Here is a 19,766-nt window from a genome sequence, read left to right as displayed (position 1 = left end):
GCAAGTAGACATTTCTTCTATCATCCATCCTTTCCTTTCAGGACAGAGCCAAAAATAAACCTCATGACCATACAGGAAGATACATAGATAGCATCAGGCAAAGCATCAAGAAAATGAAAATGTTATGGAGCAAATGAGGCAATACCAACATCTGTGTGTAAGACAGCAAGAAAAAGCAACTAGCAACGTTTATAAGCTCATCAGCTGTGAAAATATTTGCTCTCTAAAGACTACAAAAACTAACAACAAACTCCTTGCAGTAACCCATGGGCTCTCAACTAATGAATATTTGAAGCAACAAATTGAAGTCCAGATTCTGACCCTAAGTTACATCCCTCAGAGCCCCGCAGAGTTTGGCCCGCAATACTGATTTTTTCTTGAAAAGCACAAACCCATAAGACTTCTGCTATTCATTCAGTGGAAAAAAAAACTCAAGCTGTCTCATACTCCAGAAAGTAAGTTTCTTAGAAAACATATTAAAAAAACCCTGAAACCAGGCATCAAAACCAACACAACACACAAAAGTGTGCCAGCAGCACTGCATTTAACACCGGGTTTCCATCTCAGCAGTTGGCCACCATTTAGAAAAGCACAGTCATTGTAAGCCATATTCAGCCTAGGCATAAATAAGTATGGCCTCTCCCTAATGGACTAACACTTTCTGTACAATAAAACCAAATTTAGCTTAGTATGTCCAAAGCATGCACCCCAAGTATGCCAGAAAAAAGGGTATCATTCCTCATACACACTGTCATCCAGGGGCATATCTGGGGAGGAAAGAGAGCAGTGGCAGAATGCATGGGTATTAATACTCCTGCATAACTGAAAAATCACCTTTAAGAATTAAAGAGAAAAAAATGGAATCTCATCAGACTAGACAAGAAACATGCATTTAGCCAGGCAGAGAAATTAAGTTCTGTCTGAGAGCAAGAGAGGTAGGAGTACAAGGGAAAGAGGGGGGCTGTAAAAATGAGCTTTAGTCCCACAAAGTCCCTTGTCCTATACCAGAGCCGCAAACTCTGGAAATTAAAGCTACTCCTATTGCTATCTTTAGTAAGCAGAAGGCTGGTGTCGAGTTCCTGCCTATGAGTAGAAAGCCTATCTACTGCACAACTGGTTATAGGAAAGGACATTAAAGAGTTCAGTGCTATGGCACTTCATGCTCTTCATTTTGCTTTATTTAGTTTCCTCCTCTCATGCCTCTGACAAGCACACAACTATCCATCACTGCGATCACTTCAGCCTACCGATCCCAGACTTACTCAGAAGCTCTTCCCTCCTGGAAAGATGCAGAATGGAGACAGAGGAATTCTGCTCTCACTCCCTCGTGCCCTGCCGTAGCCTCTGTGCTTCCTGAACACTGCCTGCTTCACTTGTCAAGCAACAAATGACACACGGTCCAAGTGCGTTTGCCAAATCTCTGTCCCTTTGTATGCTTAAAGGGAGGAAACTGGCATTAATGTTTAACAAAACTAACAGTAGCAAAGCCTTTCCCTGCAATCTGACTTGCTGGCTTTGAAGGGACAGGTGTGTGAGAAATCTGGCAAGCCAGAAGTTTCCTCCTGCTTGCCTATGGCTTGGCAAAAATCATGTTTTGTTTGGGTTTTTATTTTAAAGTTGCAGGGAGCAACAGTTTACAATTCATTCCTGAACCTCTGAACAGAGGCAATCCAGCCGCCTGTTGCTAATGAACTCAAAGAAGCTGTATCAGGTACCAAACCACACACACACAGACACAGTGAACAAGCCAGCCAGACTCAACACGTATCTTGAAGTCCACGTGGGTGACAGTACTCTGTGACAGGAAAGGGAGAGGTTAAAAATCCACATTAAAATGCTTTCAGGTCTCTGCCAACAGTTTCAAATGGACACAGGCTATCTGCCATCTCCCCTATTTGCCTATGTTGACATAAAGTGGTTTTCCAAATCAGCAGCAAATCAGGGGGATAGAGGTTTCATGTGAGAGCAGTCTGATTACCGGGCATTCGTTCAATTGTCTGTACTGACAAGTTCTCTTACGGCCTCAGCTGCTGCACAGCCGTACAGCTGCTTCCCTGGGTAAGCATCCCACTGCACAGAAAAAAGGTGAGTCAGCTGGAGTTACCTACGCTGTGATAACAGGAGGATTAACCACTACCCATACCTGAACATCATCAATACTACCCCATCCCAATCCACAGACGTCCCCTGTACCAGCAGTCTACCTGCCTACCAGTATTAGCTGAAAAAAGACCTTCTGAGGTTTTGCTAGCAGGATTTGAAACACAAAGCATTTCTATGCTACTGCCACTGCAATGAATTCTGTTTTCACAGTTCAAATAGTTACATTGTTACCTGGAAAACGATTACTTCTGAGAAATTCTGATGCAAAATGGGCTTATTCTATGAATCCAAAATGCAAAATACCATTTCCATCTATTAGCTGCTGTTAATTGTTGGTCACAAAGGTTTACTCGCTGTACAGGCACAGTATTGTGGATGGCCTATGCTGAAGAAGTTACCTTGCTTTGCAATCCTAACATTTTCTTCCTATAGCTAAGGAGAGAAGAAAAATTAATCCTTTTGATTTAGTCCAGGGTTTTTCTACAGCTCCTTTATAATAAAATATTAACACACACATGCATTAAAGCTCATAATTAATATCACAATCATAAAATCTTTCCTTTTATTCCCCTCTGCTTAACACTTTTCTATATTGCTTTAACGAAGTGCTTCAAGAGCAACATTTAGGCAGTCCGGACAAAATTCCCGTTTCTGGATAATAACAAACTTGGAAGATATTTAGGCTCCCAAAAAAAGCAGTCAGGTTGTCACAGGAACTGACATTCCCATTGACTACAACAGAATTTTATGAATTAGCTCAATAAATAAATTTTTTAAAAAAATTTTAAAAAAGAGAGCAATATTTGACTACTAGGAACATCATATCTGTTACAATTGTTATATTTAGTTGTGCTTTCAAGACTGAAGTTCATCCTACAAAATGCCTGCACCTTGCTGCCTGTTGTTCAACAGCTCCAGTGGGTGGATGTTTATTACGTTCCCGTGTGGCACATCCCTATTTTAAGACCTCATTTTAGGGCCAGTTCTATACACAGGAGCTGGTCAAAATGGAAATAATCTCAGAGTGCATGATGTGAATCGTGACAAAAGTTTTGAAAAAGCCACGTCTAATGCAAAAGATAAAGATGGATGATCCAAAAGTCCTATGCATAGCTAAAGTCTACAGGCACACTTTTGCAAGCCCTTGGCTCTGTGCTGATAGCAACACTAGAATAATCAAGACCTATTGCTCTCCTACAGATGGCTCTCTGACACATCTCTTGCTCAAAGTCTCCTGGGCACTACAGGCATTTTTGCATGTATATATAGTAATAATATGGATGGCACCTGTGTATTTCCATTGCAGGAAAATGCTTACAGTTTCATTTGCTTTTAAAGGCCATTTGCTGTTAATATTCCTCAAGTGCAAATATAAGGGTGACGCTCAGTGTGAAGACTGAATCAAGCACTTACCTAATTCCCAGTTTCTGTACACAGTATTACCTGGTGAATAGTTATTATGCTATTTAGAGGATAAAGTCTGTGAAAAGGCTGTGAGGATGCTATGTCAATGCACTTCTTGCTTTGGCTTTCTGGACAAACTTTTTTTCCAATCAGGGAAGAAACACACAATAATTCTTTCACTTATCTTTATTTCATTATGTTCAGATCTTCCTTTCAATCTTACTCTTTACAAATTCTGCTATGTCTTCTTTTAACTTTCTGTTCTGCTCAAGTGGAAAATAACTTTTCAGGATAACTAAACAGTGCAGGAAGCTGGTAAGAGAACACAGACTCTTTCATTTCTAAACCACTGATTCAAACCCAGACTGATTAGGGCACAGAGCAGAAATTGTTCTCCCATACTGATGGCTTTTCAACAGCTCAAGTGTAAAGAGATGAGGGTCTTAGACCAGCTTCTAACGGAAAGATACTCACAGAACATGAAACATCATTAGTAATGCTCACGACTTGTATCTTTGTTGGTCTTTTCAGTGAGATTGCCAGCATCTAGAAGGCAATAGATTTTCATTCCTAAGAATGACTTCCTCCAGAAAAATTGAAATGATGCAAAAATGTTTTGCACGTGACTACTATGCTATATCCCCTGTAGACTTGTCTCACCTCTTATCACCACCCAAAAACCAAATTCACATAAGACTCCTGCTCTGATTTTCTGATACTGCATTGATGGGGACTCCCGTAAGTGTATTAGCAACTATCTTGTTCATTGCTTTTATTCACTACATTTCAGTGCGGTAAAAGCACTAGAAAGACATCAGAAACATTTCCAAAACCATGCTGTTGTAATAATTTTCTACAAAAATATATAACAGTTTAGTTCAGGTCTTAGTACTACTGAGTACACTAATGTAAATATAGTCATTAAACAAATAAAGGTTGCAGTGTTAGTCTAAGTAGTCTTTGTACTGGAACAGAACACAGTTGCATTAAAAATGCCACTTGTAGTCTAACCTGTCAACTACAACTCTCTGCTTATTAAAAGACTTGTTATTTTTCATTTTTTAGTTAGTTTCCAGTGTTTTTAGCAAATATAAACCTTAATAGAAGAGAAAAGGTAATTTTAATGATGATGTATGATTTGCTGCATATAAAAGCATAAATTATTCAAAGTGCCATGAGAATTAAATTACAATGGGAAGTAATTTGCCAGGGTACATTCCTGCAGCCTCCAAGTAATAATAAAGCAAAGTCAATCTGAAGCTGCATGAAGCAAAATGCAATCAAAATTTTAGGGGTTTTTTTTCTCTTAAAAACCTGTGCAAATGGGAGGGATATATTAACGCAACTTCCATCTAAGAAAAAGGGATTTGCTTGACTGACAAGTGCATATAAAGTAAGTAATGCTTCTTCCTGAACGGACACCTAAAATTAAAAGTGAAACAAAATAGCCAACAACAGAAATGGAATAGCAAAATTGCCTGCCCGCCACCATCAACTGTTAGAGGAAGCCCAAAGGATGCATCCAAAAGTAGGTCCATTTCTTCAATTCTATCTCTTGATCTAATTAGAAGCTGTTACCTCGTCTTACAAACGATTCTTCTCTTACGTCTCTAGACCACTGTGCTTACAAGAATATTTCTGCAACCGTGCTAAAGAGATTTCAAGAGATTTCAGTATGCCCTCTGATCCACCACCCCGAGGTCACTGCTGAGCAGGGTGACGGAGGGGAACATTATGCCTCAGGCCATCAGAAATCAGCACCCTACCGATGCCGCTTATTGCTGTCCTTTATCTGGGTAAAGTCAAAGCCTGTATTCAAGCTCTTCCCAGGTTCAGGGTCATTTGAATCAGCACTTTGACTTGTTCCCACTGCTGATGTTTCTGTTCCTGATGACAGTAGGCACCCTCCCACCTCCCATGGCCCAGTTCAGAGTTGAGCTGCCAGAGCTTTGTGTCCCAAACGCACTTCCAACCTCACAGGGTAAATAACAGCTTTTTTTCCTTTCTGAACCAAATGTAACTTTGCACTGCTGGGAACTGACCTGCTGAAAATTTGTCAGCTGCGCAGTTCAAGCTGTTTCTGCTTTTAAAGGAGTACAATACTTGCTAATAGATTTCACATCAGTTATTCAGTTTTCACAGTTCTTTGGCTGAAGTTTATTTGTATTGTTTTCTAAACCTCAATGGTTTTTTTTAAAAAAAAAAAAAAAGCAGTGTCTCATTATGGCTCCAATAACTTAACATATTGCTTACTCTTAGCAGAATTTTATTGAACCACTGTTCTTCCTATTCTCAAGCTCACTGTCAAAATATTAAACCTTGATTCTTTTTTAAAGTAACAAACATTTTCTACGAGGTTTGTTTCACAAATTCATAAAGAGCTTAAAAGATTCTCACTAGTGTTTCTGAGCAGTAGGCAACTACTTTTGGCAGGAAAATACATCTCAGCGGTTCAGTGCGGAGCACCTCGTTGCCTTAAGCCACGCTCAGCTGCCAGGAGCTCTCCTGCAGCAGAGGCAAGCGGTCCCAGCCCTGCCTCATCTGCTGCCTGGCACAGGCAGCAGGGAGAGGCAGGGACACGTTGAGAGCACATTAGCTGAACTCACACCACTGGCCTCTTGGTGCTCTAACAAAGTCCCCAAGGGCTGCTCTGACTGGGAAAACTGGGAGCTGTTTTAGCCCAAGGCTACCCCACAACTGATGGAGCAAAAGAAGCTTTTATTTTGAAATGCATAAAATGAAGACTTGGCTCCCTGCTTTAGGCATACCTAGCTCACGCTCCTTTCCAAGCTGGTCTCGCTCCTCCCCTGCGAGAGTCCCTTGAAAACAAGAACTTGTACACCCAAATATGCATGAAACAGCAACTGCTAACCTACCAAACCATGCACAAATCTCCCTAAAGTTGTGCAAAACAATCAACCACTTCTAGACCCACTGCCTTCTCTGTCGCCATTTTCTGTATCTACACCTGCGTGTCTCCTCCAGAGAAAGGTTTTCACTGAGACACACCACTCTTGGTTGGTTGTTTTGGTAAGCATTTCAGCACACAGTTGAGGCAGCAGCAAACACACCAGCATTTTTTCCCACAGCATATCATTATAACACAAATTGAATTGGCATCCAAACATCCCGCTAAACTTTTTATTAAGCACGGATGGGAACATCATCCCCACAGAAAATTTTATCCAAGTGTGAAGAAAAGTGTAGCTGTCTATAGCTATCTATAACCAATATTTTATGGAGACTCCTTTAAACCATGCAACTAACTGTAGAGCCAAGGCAGAGAGCGCCTTTCACCTGTAATTGAAATGCAGCCATCCACAAAAGGGAAAGAAGCAGCTTTTCTATCACTTGCAGCAACACTGTCCACATACTTAGCAAAGAAAGAGTAAGAGGTGAAAGAATACTTTATCATAATTGTGCTAAGACAATGGCAATCACACATAATAATTAGTGGGAAAATTGTATGCATTAGAGTTTCAAATAAGAGCAAAACATCATTGTTTTAGAGCAACACAGGGAGCTGAAGATGCATCCTTTGATTTCCGAGTTATTGCTTTCTTCAAGATGCTCTCCATTCAGAAAAGTCAGAACATGTAATAAATATCATAGTCTTTAAATTTATATTTATATGAAATACATAAATACAAAAAATTACATTTTGTTTATCTTACTATTAATATTTTTCTTACATTAGGATCAGAGTTCCATCATGGTGGATAGAGTTATTTTCCTCACCACGCTCTGTCGCCGTAATGGCGAGGGAGCTGTTCTGCGTCAGCCTGCCTTATCTGCCCCCCGAGGCATCCAGCCCTGGACGTGAACACAGCTCTTTTGCATTAGTTGCGAGATAATTCATTTGTCAGTGCAGGCAGGCAGGACCACATCTGGATGAATGACCTGACAGTAAATTTGGACAGTGTCTACAGTTCAACACAGAGCTGAAGGGCACTGGTTTTGTTTGGGTTTTTTCTTTTATTAGGGGTGGGGAGTTACAATAGCAGAAGGATTGAAATTATACAAATTAAGTTAAAATCATGTTATTACATACCAGGTAACAGCAAGCAAAAGGCACTGCAGTTGCATCCATGAACTGATCTCTCTAAATGAGAGAAAAGTACTGCACAGGCATTGCCTCTTGGAAGACAACACTTCTCCCTATACAAACAGGTTTTTCTCCTGACATGAGATCACCTTTGAAATGAAAAATTTACTGTGGAAAGGGAAGAGAACAGAGCACTCCCAGGACAAGCCAGCAGAGCAAACAACTGCCACTGCCACCCACACTCCACCACTGACAGCAGCAGAGCACCGCTTAACCCCAACGCCGGACATACCTGCACATTCTTTTATTTAAGAATTCTGGAGGTCTCAATTCCTAAGGCAAAATATTTCTAGTCCTCTGCCCAGGCCACAACCACATAATCCTTTCTTCAAAGGAAACAAAGTATTTCAATTGTGTTTATCGATGTGGACCAAGAACCAATTTCACTTAAATAAATAAATATTTGCTGTAAAACGGAATGATTTGGCTTGACTAGGACTGATTTTGGAAGTGATTGTACATCTCAGTTTTTTAAGGCTGATACACAGACATGAAGTCTTCTTTTAACTAAGATTTTTCTTAAAGCTCTTATTGTTTCTGCCTTCATCAGAGAAACGCAGTAATAAAACACAAGATCTTGATGTGCACATGAAGTAGCTGAGCACAGACATGCGTGCATGATGGGGACAGGTAACCAACCCAAAACAATACTTCTCCTAGTAATCAATGCAAGCAATACTTCTCCTACACAGCCTAGCTTTGCTGTGTTCTGTCATGCTCAAACATCAAGACCGCTGCTGTTAGAAGCAAGAGAGGTTTTCTTTGCTTACACAAATGCAGTGATTATTTACCAGGTTCCCAGACAAAAGAATCAGGGTGGATACTGGAAGCCAAATACAAGAATACTGGCTCCAGGACGCTGCTGGCTCTGCTAACGCCACAAATCAGTCCTTCACAGCCTTGCACCTACTGCAGTCATCTGTAACCCCAAAAAGCAAGAAGCAAGCACAGAGCACGTGCAAAGACCTGTTGATCCAGAAGGGGAGCATCTGGCCTCTCCTCTACATGACTGACGATGGCTATGCAGAAGCTGAGGCCCTGTGGAAGCAGGTCCAGATCTGGCCTCTGGTTTAGCTAGCAGCAAGTGAATGCATCAGCCTGATGAGCCTTCCCTCTGAATTCCAACAGTGATTTTACCTATGAATAACAACAGCAAATAATCCTGGACTGATGATAAAGCTGGACATAACATTACCCCATGGGCTCAGTTAGGAAATATAAGTCATTGTTTTATTTGATATTTAAAGAATTATAAACAATTCAGCTGAAACTCTTCTTAGGTACCTCTAGAGTTACATTAGTCCAGATAGTAATTTGGTTTACGTGGTGCTATCTCCATTGCCTTCACGGGAGGTAAGCTAGCTCCTGCCAATTAAAATCTGTCCCGTTCACTTAAATTCTGAAGAAGGTCTGAGCCACAAAGCCAGTGGAAATATATCTCAGTGCATGTTAGACTAAATTGGCTGACAAATTGTCAGTGACAGCAGGAATGGCCTCACACGCTGCTGGCAGATAAAAACCAAAGCCTATATTTAGAGGTTTCAGGGTACCCAGCTCAGTTCTTCCCAGGCAAGGAGAAAGATGCAACTCAGAGATCAGATTTCGGTTTTAATCAAGCAAAAGTATATTTGATTCAAAGATTCAACTAAAACTATTTAGAAAGGAGAAGTTTTATAAACGTTATTAGACTAGGAACTTAACAACTTGCAACTCTGTGCTCACAGCAATTTGCAGATGTAATCCTTTGCTAGCACAAATTTCTGATGCCTTGCTATACGACCCATTGACATCAGCACCCTCAGTTTATCGTGTCATTAAGTCATGATTGCTTAGCTGGAGAACACTCTCCAACTCAGTAAGGACGACACCTTTCCTGTGCAGATTGGGTGGAAAGACAACAGCCCATATCACAAAATCCAATCTGTGCCAAAACTGACATGATTCTCGTGACGTAGTCTTCCTCAGATGCATAGCCTCTGAGAATAGTTTTCCTCAGACATATAGTCCTTTTGCACAACTGCTACCAGGATCCATTTCTGCTTTGGGTATCTTCCCAAATCAAGCCCAGAGACATTAAACTAAAAAGATGTTTGTTCTAGCTCATCATGGCAGTCCCTCTATATATACTACTAAAGTCGCCACACTAGTAGAACGCTTGCAGCGAACTTTATTTTTGTTCGTTGTATAAGGTATACAAATGTGCTTAAGCTTTCCAAAGATTACTCCTAAGTCTTGATTTGTGAAACTCGTATGCACACATTTTCAATGTGCTTTACATGGGATAGACTTTGTACTGTTCTGTAAGAAATTAGAGGACAATCACCTTTACTTGCTTTTCAAGAAATTGAAAATGACTGTAATGATATTATTCTGAGATATCTTGTAAAGTGCATATATTGCTTAATTAATCAAAATATCTTCCTAGTTTTGTCTACATTAAGTATTCCATTTACAAAAATAGATACTAATGTGTATAATTTTTTTTCCAGATTAACAGAAATTTAGCCAAAAGCTATTAATCGAGAAAGTACATCAAATCAATGTCTAAGTAATCCTGCTTGCAGGAATATATTCTGTGCTTACAGCAGAAGGATACTGCTCATATTTTAAAATATTTTTAATTAGATAATTTATATTAAAATCCTATCCTATAGTAAAAACGTGTCTTACAATATTTATTCTGTTTCTCATTCCAACACTGCCTGTAACAGGGCAACACTGCCTGGCAGGAGCACAGTTCTTCTATTTCCAGCTCTGCATCCAGCTCGCAAGGTGGGACTCATACATCAGGCCCAGACTGCATCACAGAAAATGTTGGAGGTAAAGGGAAATTCTATCACTTACTCACAAATACATTGGAAGAAGTCTGTATCTCCAAATTCTGAAATTGCTTACACCTCATCCGATACCCTCAGATAAAAACTGTAAATCGATGGGCTCCTCTAAAAACAAACACTTGCTGTACTCCAGTAGTATACTGCAGCAGATGAGAAGGCTTAAGTTAGGTGTATAAAATGCCTTGAGATCCCAAGTTAAGAGATGGGCTATTAGCCAGAGGTGAAGACATTAGGAATGATTTACAGAAGTTATGTAGCCACACTTACTCTAAACATTTTTCAGCTCTGGACTGGTGCTTGTCACATCTAGCATCTCAAACTAAGCTGCAATTTTAAGATATACATTAATATATAATTATTTTGTTCAGATTTTTTTTCTCCTTTTCTCTGTTAGACTAAACAGACTACAAGTTTGCAACCTATATTTTGTTAAGTAGAGCATGACCTCATGGGCATAACTTATAGGCCCGTTTTAATACAGCATAATGTTGAGGTGATTTTTAAGTCAGAGCTGGTAGTTCCATTTCCACATTTACCTTTGCACTGGAGCAAACACAAGATTAGGACAAATACTTTATAAATTAATTCATTAATTCAAATAAAGTTTCTGCGTAAAACACAAAGACTCCAGATAAATATTAAATCATTTGCTAAGGGAAAGCAAGCCACATTGTGGGGAGAGAGCTACACACCACTATGCCTTTTCTTTGACTTCTGTTCTCTTAAGGTTTTCTCAGAGTTACACTGATCCTCTTAAGTATGGTGCAATCAAACCAAGTAGTCATTTGATGTAAAAGGGTCACGCACTAGCTGCAAGCATGCTGTGGGCTCCTTTGTCTCCTGTTGAAGAGTTAATAAGATTTCACAGAGCTGCTTCCTGCCAGAATTACTAAGAAGTTGCTTTCAGCTACATGCAAGGTGCTTTCCTAACCTCCTGTTCCTTGGCGTTCACCTCAGTGACTCACAAGGAAGGATTAAAGTTGTGTCCTTGAAGTTCACCGAAAGCCAGAAAGTCTCATTTTGTACGTATAACAATCCTTTCGCAAACTCTCTAATATTCGCTTCCTATAATTGACTCTTGTTCCAAACAACATCAGAATGTCCCCACTGGCTTGGACCAAAGAGCATTCCTAGTCCAGGCTCTGCCACTGACCGTGATGGTTAGCAGGTGCCTACAGAAGAGAGTAAGAACAAGGTGAGCATGCAGTGCTACTTAACCAGCTTAACAGTCTGTTGACTCAGATTCTGCTTTTGCAGCTAAAAGCCTTTGGTAGATTTTTTCTTCCATGAATTTGCTGATTGCAACATCCTGTAGCAGTAAGTTCCATAGTTTAAAAACATGCTGCAGAGAAGTACCTTCTTTTCAACTGATTTTCAACCTGTCGTCTTCTAGTTTCATTTGATTCATATTAGTTCTTAAATGGAAAGAGATTTTTTTCCCTATTTCCCATCTCTGTTCCATATATCATTTCAGAGACTTCTATTACCCCTTCTTCCCCTCCAATCCTTTCCTTTCCAGGATGAAGAGTCCCAGTTAATCTATTATTGCCTTGGAGTGAAAATGTTCCATACCTTCGACCACACTTGTCATCTTTCTACAGTTTTCCTATTCAGAGCACAGTCAAGTTTGTCTCACCTAAGACACACAAAAATCTCCATTTGTAACAAGCGGTGAATGAACTTCATAAAGAATGCATTAGTGTGGATGTTTATTTAAATCACTTCACTTTCTTCAGATCCAAAGGTTTTCCCCTCCTGTGCTCGCAGCAGAAACCTGTGAAACCCACAACCAGTTTCTCAGGTGAGACTCACAGTTATCCTCCCAAATAACGTCCTCACTCTGCTCTCTATCTCTCCCTCATTTCCTAAACTGCCATTAGCACAACTCTGGTGGAAAACTGGCTGTGGTTCCTCATGCCAGTGGATCCACACACTGGTGAGGACCAAGGGAATCTTAGTTACTGCAAGAATCTTGATGCTTGCAAAGCATGCAGTTGTATAGATGTTTACTTGTAGGCACCTCCTTTCCACTGAAGATTTTTATTATTAAAATTTAAATCCATGATCTACAAGGGTCTGATTCACAGCCAAAGTAATTAGAAAGACTTCTATAGACTTTACTGACCTTTGCTTCTGACCCATAAGGAATCACAAAAGGTTGAACCAGATGGTGACACTATATCACTGAAACACACCTTGCGTCTTAGAATCATAGAATCATTTAGGTTGGAAAAGACCTTTAAGATCATCAAGTCCAGCCGAACAGTCTTGCAACAATAAATCCCACCAAAACTAGGACTGACAAGAAAATAACACTAAAAAGATGTCTTAGCCACCCGGAGACTAATACAGCTGTGCTATACCAGTATCAGCACTTACTGAAACTCTACTCCCACAAATTGTAGAGAAAGTTCATTTGCAGATTTTCAAATCTCCAGTCAAATCCCATACTAAACAGAGACAATGACTGTTCAGTTTTAGTGAATCTTTGAACATGTTTGCAATAAATCCTGCAAGCCTTAAACTTTTATTATGCCAGCACTTATTGCACTGATTTACAGTCTGACTAAAATGAAGAATCCTCATGGTTGACTCAAATAACATCATCTTACAGGGTTTCACAAAGACAGGTGAAGAAGATTACCTAAGGCGAAATAATGGATGGAGAACTGGTGCATGACAACCTATTCACCTCCTCACTTGTCACGCAAGTGCAACTCAAAGATTCTCCTTAGCTTCAGGTCCATACTTGTACTTACAAAAATCTTTTCCTGACAAATTCTAATGAAAACAGATGGTGATGATAAGGAAAGACAGTTTATTTGACATTTATTATCCAATAACTTAGTATCCCACAGTACTTTCTAAGCTATTCAGAATGCAAAAGATTTTAAAATAAAAGAGTAGGTCCAAAGTTTGCTAAAGTCTAGACCCAAGTTCCCAGCACCAATCTGTCTGCATTGATGAAAGGAGGACAAATAACTTGAGAATGCCATGTATCATTAGGGATCTGGTTTTAATATCTACATATGAATATCTCTCTAGAAATTCCTCTAGCTGCCCTCCTCCCCCCTTTATTTCATGTTTTTACTGTGTTGTACTAAGAGATGCCAAATGCACAAACTAACAAACTCGGAAGCGTACAAAGATATCAAGTCCATTTCTGTTAAGCTTTAACACAGCATAATATGCCTAATAAAAGACACTAGAATGGATGTGCTGGTTATCTGTATCTTTAGTCGACCGCACAATTTAAAAAGTGAAAGGAGAACAGCACCAGGAGGAAGAAAGGCAAATCAACCTAATGAAAGATTTAGACATGGGAAGGGTGTGACAATGCCACAAAGGAGGTCACTAGCAGAGACAGGACTGGGGTCAGGTTTCTACCTAAGGCTCTTGATTATTAATTCACCGCTACTTTATATGCCAACCTATCCCTTGGTAATCAGGATGAGGTCATTTCATCCAACTCAGGAGAATTGCCTGGGATTATTGTGATTCAATAATATGTGTAGATAAGTGGGAAGGCGTGGCAGAGAGCTGAAAGAGAGAAATATGTTATTACATACAGAAGGCAATGCAGAGGCAGCCATATGTGCATGAAATATGGAAAGACAACCAAAACTGAGAACAAACCCAGTGTTTAAACACAAAACAGAGATGTGTCATTAAAAAGAGGTTTTCCTTTAAATAAAAACAGAAAAGAAATAAACTGTTAAAAAAACTCTTCCATTGCTTCCATCCTGAAAATCTCATAATTTAATTTATATTTTCCGTTTTCCATTGTTTGTGCTTGGAAACATTCAGAATACAATGGCAGGTATGCCAAACCAAGCCAGTATTCAACATCACTTTCAAGCTGACCTACAGCTCCCTGCTAGGAGCAAAGCCAACTCACCTCAATTTCTCTGTCTGAACTTCTCCATCTATGCCAGCTATTGTACCTGGCAGCTGCCAGTACAGAGACTCTTTGCCTCTGACATTTCATTTTCAAGTGGGTAAAATCAAACTCAAAATCTACTCACCTGAATCACAGTCTTTACTAATGTATTTGAAACAGCAAAGTTCTCCCGATATAACCCTCCTATGCACAGACCGTACTGCTGTCAGCTAGGAGTAACCCTGGTACAGCTTATCAGGCGTGATACCCTCAGTCAGGTATGGCTAGAACAGATGCCGCCTGGCCTGGACAAAGCGATCGGAGCATTTCATTGGCATTGGTACAACCCACGCTCCTATCCCAAAGTGTCCAACAAATAAATAGGACCTCCACTGCTTTTTTCCTCTACAACATTTATTTATGGGCAGAGACCCATTTTACTGCAGCCTACTTAATGCCTTACAGATCTACTTGTTGAACTTTGTAAGGCAAAGAGCATCTTCCTTGTTTCTATGTCCAATACCTAGCATAAAGGTATTACTGCAGTACAGAGACTCTATAAGGTTAGCGCAACTTATTTGCACGTTCCTCCTCTATGCCGTTTATAATGAGGTTAGTCTTGTTTTGAGCCAAAACACAAGAAAAATTAAGACATTGGCACGTTATTGTGTAAGGTAGTGTAGAACAGCCCCTCAAAACAGAATAGGACAATATACCCATGCAAGAATCCCCTGGAGAGCTGGACAAAATGCTACGGCAAGGACAGAGAGATATGTCAACAGCCACTTCATGCATTTGAACTCTGCACAGTTTGTGTGGCTTTCTGCTCACCTCACTAAGATGACATCCAAAGTCTAGAGCTTTGCTCCTGTGTTCAAACGCTTGATTCATAAAGGTTCTTTAACCCAATGGTTGTCTAAACTTTCCCAGTCAAAGCATACTGAAGCTGCCCTAGTGGGACTGCAGATTTAAGTGAGGGTTTTGCAACTGTCAGTCCCAGAATGAGAGCAGCTGGTGGGCTTATCCTGTGTGAAGGCCACAGGCTAAATCAGTCAGCATTACTTTGTAAAGGCCGCGGCTGAGAACAAGACTCCTTCTGACACGGATATGTGAACTTGTTGGCTGCAGGTGAGTTGTCTACTTGCATACCAAAGCAATATTCCAAAGCTGAGTTGCCCAAAGAAAACTTCTTGTCCTCGAAACACTGCCTTTGATCAGTGTAAACTGAAGGACAAGGGAGCAGTAACTGACTCTACCCTTCTTGCCATTTCACTCTGCTAATTCATGAGTGAAAGGTATCTGTTATTTACAGGCATTTGCACCACTGCATGCAGTCACGTCACAGCCTTCTGATGGACTGGAACTTTATTAGGATAGTGTTTCTTAGCCACAAGTAAACATGCACAAATTTGCAAGCGCACTTTGTTTTCTGGTCCAGTCTAAACAGACTGATTCCCTCAGGATTGCCAGGCTTGGGGACTTAAGGTGTCCTTGGCTACAGTTTTCCCCTAGCTGTGAATTATAAAGTTGATCTACTTTGTAAATGACTTTAGTGCTACAGAAAGGAGGACAAATAAACAAGGCAACAGAGATGAGGCCTGTACTTTGCATTCAGCCCTTTCACACTCACTGTCTGACCTGCAACAGGAGGCAGTCTTCTGCCCACTGTCTGTCAAGGCAGATACAGCAGAGAAAATGTGACAGAAACCAGTACAAAATACAAACTGGAGACTGGCAATGGAGAAAAGCTGACATGCAGTCATATGGCCAAGAAATTTAGCCCAAACCTCCTGAGGTCTACACAGTGCCTTCCACACGTGTCATTCCTTGCAATCACTTTCATCATAACCAACCAGCAAGCAGCAATAGCTCGACAGAAATATGTCAGAAGCAGACCTTTTCTCATACCTTGGTTCCTCCAATCCCTACAAAAAAACTTCTCTCAGCCCAGCAAAGCGCTCTCTGTGTCAGATAGAGGTCTCTTACCTTTGAACGGAGATTTTGTTCCAAACACAGACAAACCTTTCTCAGAATCTGCAAAGCCTGCAGTTCACCACTTACCTATCCAGAGTGTCCTGAGGCACTTTACTCCCTCCAGCTCTGCTGTTGACACTGGCATTCTTGTTGGCAGTCATGGTCATTTCTGCTTTCTAGAAAAGTGGATATCTGCAAGAAGAAAAGTCAATTAAGCTTCAACAAGCCCAAATGACAATTAACCTTCAAGACTGCTAGAAGTACTATGCTGTGTAAAGGCAGAACTCCAGGCTGCTTTTCGTTCTATAAAATGCAATCAGTCTAGTTGTGATCCTGAAAGACTAAACCCTACCTTTCTACTGCTGCTCTTTCACATCCACAGCCAAGTTTATCAGAGCCCAGTGCTATAAAGGGAGGTATCTTACGGGAATTAGGTGTATGCTTCAGGTTCTGGCATGTCTGATGAAGAGAGCTTGATAGTGAGTTCACAAAATATCACAGGTTTGGTGTGGTTCTTCCATCCATCAGTACACATGGAGAACCCAGTAACTGCACTGTGTGATACTTACAAATACCATAGCTATGACTGGCATTTTGGCCACACAAAAGCTATTCCAAAGAACGAAGAAACTTTTCACAATTTTAAAGTACATCTCTATTACGGAAATATTTTCTAATAGTGAAATATATTCAATAGCAAATATGTTGAACATAATTTTCAAATCTGCTTGTGATATGAAAATATCTACAAATGGTTTTCTCTATTGGCCCCAAGATTCTTTAAGTAAAACTGTCTTAGGACACTTTTAAGATCTCGGGTAATACAAAGAATCATTACTAATTCCTAGTTATTTCCTAGTAATTTGGTAACAACCCAAAAGCTGTAAATTTAATTTCAGTCATAGTAAAAACCCTGTACATCCAGTTAAACACCCAAAAGATGAGCCTTAATTCTGTAACATTGCTGCGTACCGGCAAAGAAACAGCCCAGTACCACGATTTATTTTGCCTTCATCTCATTATCTTAAGAGGGATGTTGTGCTGCGACTGAAGGGAGAATATGATGATATGGACATAGGCCAGGACGTAATCCCAAGGATACAAAAGTGGTAACCTCTAACATCATGCCCCTCTGTTGACTATATCCCATGTTTCTCTGGTGTAGAGCACAGCTCTTAGTGGCAATTTCCTCTGTCATTGTAATAACTTGAGAAATATTCGCAAAATGAGGGAAAAATGTATTTTCATGTCATGATAAGATTTCTAAAATGCAGCAGAGTCCCTTATAAATGAAATGGAACAGTACTTAGTCCACCTGATGCTACAGGAATTATTTATCAAGTATTCTGTGGCTCTGCTGGCATGCGCTCTGGGTGGTTTCTGAAATGCTCCTTAGTTTATAGGCTACCCGGGGTCTGACCAGAACTACCAATTTTTTACGACCATTAATGGCATAGCTAATGCAAAAATGAGGAGTATTACAAAACTTCTTGTTTACTCAAACCCACAGTAAGTCCAGACTGCTTGAGAAGCCGACTGTAATGTGATGCTGAAAAGCAAGCTGGGTACTGACAACACACAAAATCCTTGTATTAACAGACCCATCGCGGTGAAGAGAACATTCTCTAAACCACGTTATTCCAAACAGTTCTGCCACAAATAAGGTCAGAAAATCTCCCACAGATTGCAGCTCCAGAGGCAGAGTCAATCATGCTGACCACAGACTCCAGGTCTACTTGTCCTTCTCCAATTGTCTTGTGTCTATCAATTTTCCCAGATTAAGTGGAGATTTTTTTCCCAGTTGGTAACATTTTTTCTACACTGAAGCTCCCCAAATTCCTCCAGTGTCTCATTGTTATTGTTAGTATTACATTATCAAGGTAAGAGGACTGTTAAAGAACTGCCTGTTCCGATTGGAAAAGGCCTTGCTTGGGACAAGAAAGGAAACCCGCTGATGCTGGCCAAGCTTTCTAGGACTGTACATTCCACAGCTAGCCAGCAGGTTTTTTAATGTTTTCCACTCACCAGTTCAATACTTTTACTGTGTTAAATCTGTCTAATTCACTTATTAGCAATTAAGGTGAGAAAAAAAAGAGAGATAAATGTGGCATAAGGTGAATAACGACTGTTATCATGCATGTGTTACATTCATTTTCCAAGATTTGCTTTTCTGTTCAACATCAAAATAAGCTGAAGGGACCCTCAAAAAGATGGGATACTGACCTGGCACATAAAAAAAGATAGTGTGCTTTTATGTTGTTGTTTTCTAGAAGTCCACTTTTCCCATACCCAAAATCCAATGGAAAAGAAGTACGCGTACTTGTACATCAAAGCTTGATAAAAAAATCATTGTGGTCAATATTTTAAAAAGTGATTATTTAAACCTCACATTTCAAAGCTACCTTAAATGTCAAATAGGCCAAACTGGGTTTTTTTCAGCAAAAGAGAAGTTGAGTTCTAAAAGACAATTTCACAAGATATGTAAAATTTAGTGACATAAGTGTGTTTCTTCGCATGCAGTTGAGACTCTGGTACATATGGTGATATCAACTGACTTTTCTAAGCAATTTAATGCTTATTTTGCATCAATATTTTACTGCAGGTGATGCTGGTATCATCCCAGCACATGCAGAGAAAATTCAAATAACTTGAACATGGCAGGAAAATAGTCCATCAACAATTTACAGAGGTGTCTGGAAGCAAGGGCTTAATACCAAAAAAAAAACCCAACCCCAAAACAAAAATGGAGACAGAGAAAAAAACTAAACTAAATTTTATGGTCATGTAGCAAGTTATTTCAGAGCCTTCGAATGAGTCTGACAGCCCTGTAAGTTTATATGAATCATTGTATGGTAAGAATCACATCCCTTGGGCTTGCGAGAGCATTCTCCATCACAGTATTTGCAAATTATTCTTCACAAAGCAATGAAAACCAAAATCTCTCAAGTATTGTGACATACTGTTAAAAACAAATCAAAAAATAGCCATGTCACACAGATTCCACATTGCCTGGTTAACCATCTAACTACACTTTGCCTAAAAATGCAGAATTCTGTTTTATCTGTAAATGTAAAGAATTACTCTGAAACCCTTACTTAGCCATAATTTGTGCTTTACTCCAGGCGTGGTCTCACTAATTTCACTAGGACAACTCTCAAATTGGTAATTTAATGAGCCCAGATGGTAGAATCTGGACCTTCTTCATTATTACATCCATTTTGTCTAAAACCTCCACAAAGCATTTGGCAGGATCAAAGAGTGAAGACAACAGGCAAATATAAAAAATGGTGTGATGGCAACATGGGATCTGCTGCTAGTACCAGGCAAGGTTCATCATCCTGACTGAAAATGGCTGCTGCAATACAGATATTTCCTAACACATTTTTATCATTGCAGGAAGCCCCGATGACAGAATATTCCTTATGGACAATTTCCCCCCCTCTTAAAGGTTTCCTTCCACTTC

At 40.0% G+C, this 19,766-nt stretch overlaps 1 protein-coding gene across 2 annotated transcripts in view; it reads right to left on the bottom strand.

The window, feature by feature from the left end:
• DENND2B (DENN domain containing 2B) overlaps nucleotides 1-19,766 on the bottom strand; it is a 185,549-nt gene that overhangs the window by 89,621 nt on the left and 76,162 nt on the right. For both annotated transcript variants that reach the window (XM_050897094.1, XM_050897095.1), the window contains exon 3: nucleotides 16,391-16,495. In XM_050897094.1, the coding sequence (XP_050753051.1) occupies nucleotides 16,391-16,470 (80 nt within the window). In that variant the 5' untranslated portion in view covers nucleotides 16,471-16,495. The remainder of the gene's footprint in view (nucleotides 1-16,390; nucleotides 16,496-19,766) is intronic.

The sequence above is a fragment of the Gymnogyps californianus genome, chromosome 5 (genome assembly GCF_018139145.2).
Source record: "Gymnogyps californianus isolate 813 chromosome 5, ASM1813914v2, whole genome shotgun sequence".
Classification (NCBI taxonomy): domain Eukaryota; kingdom Metazoa; phylum Chordata; class Aves; order Accipitriformes; family Cathartidae; genus Gymnogyps; species Gymnogyps californianus.
The sequence above is the reverse complement of the archived record's forward strand: the minus strand, read 5'-3'. Positions and strand labels throughout refer to the sequence as shown.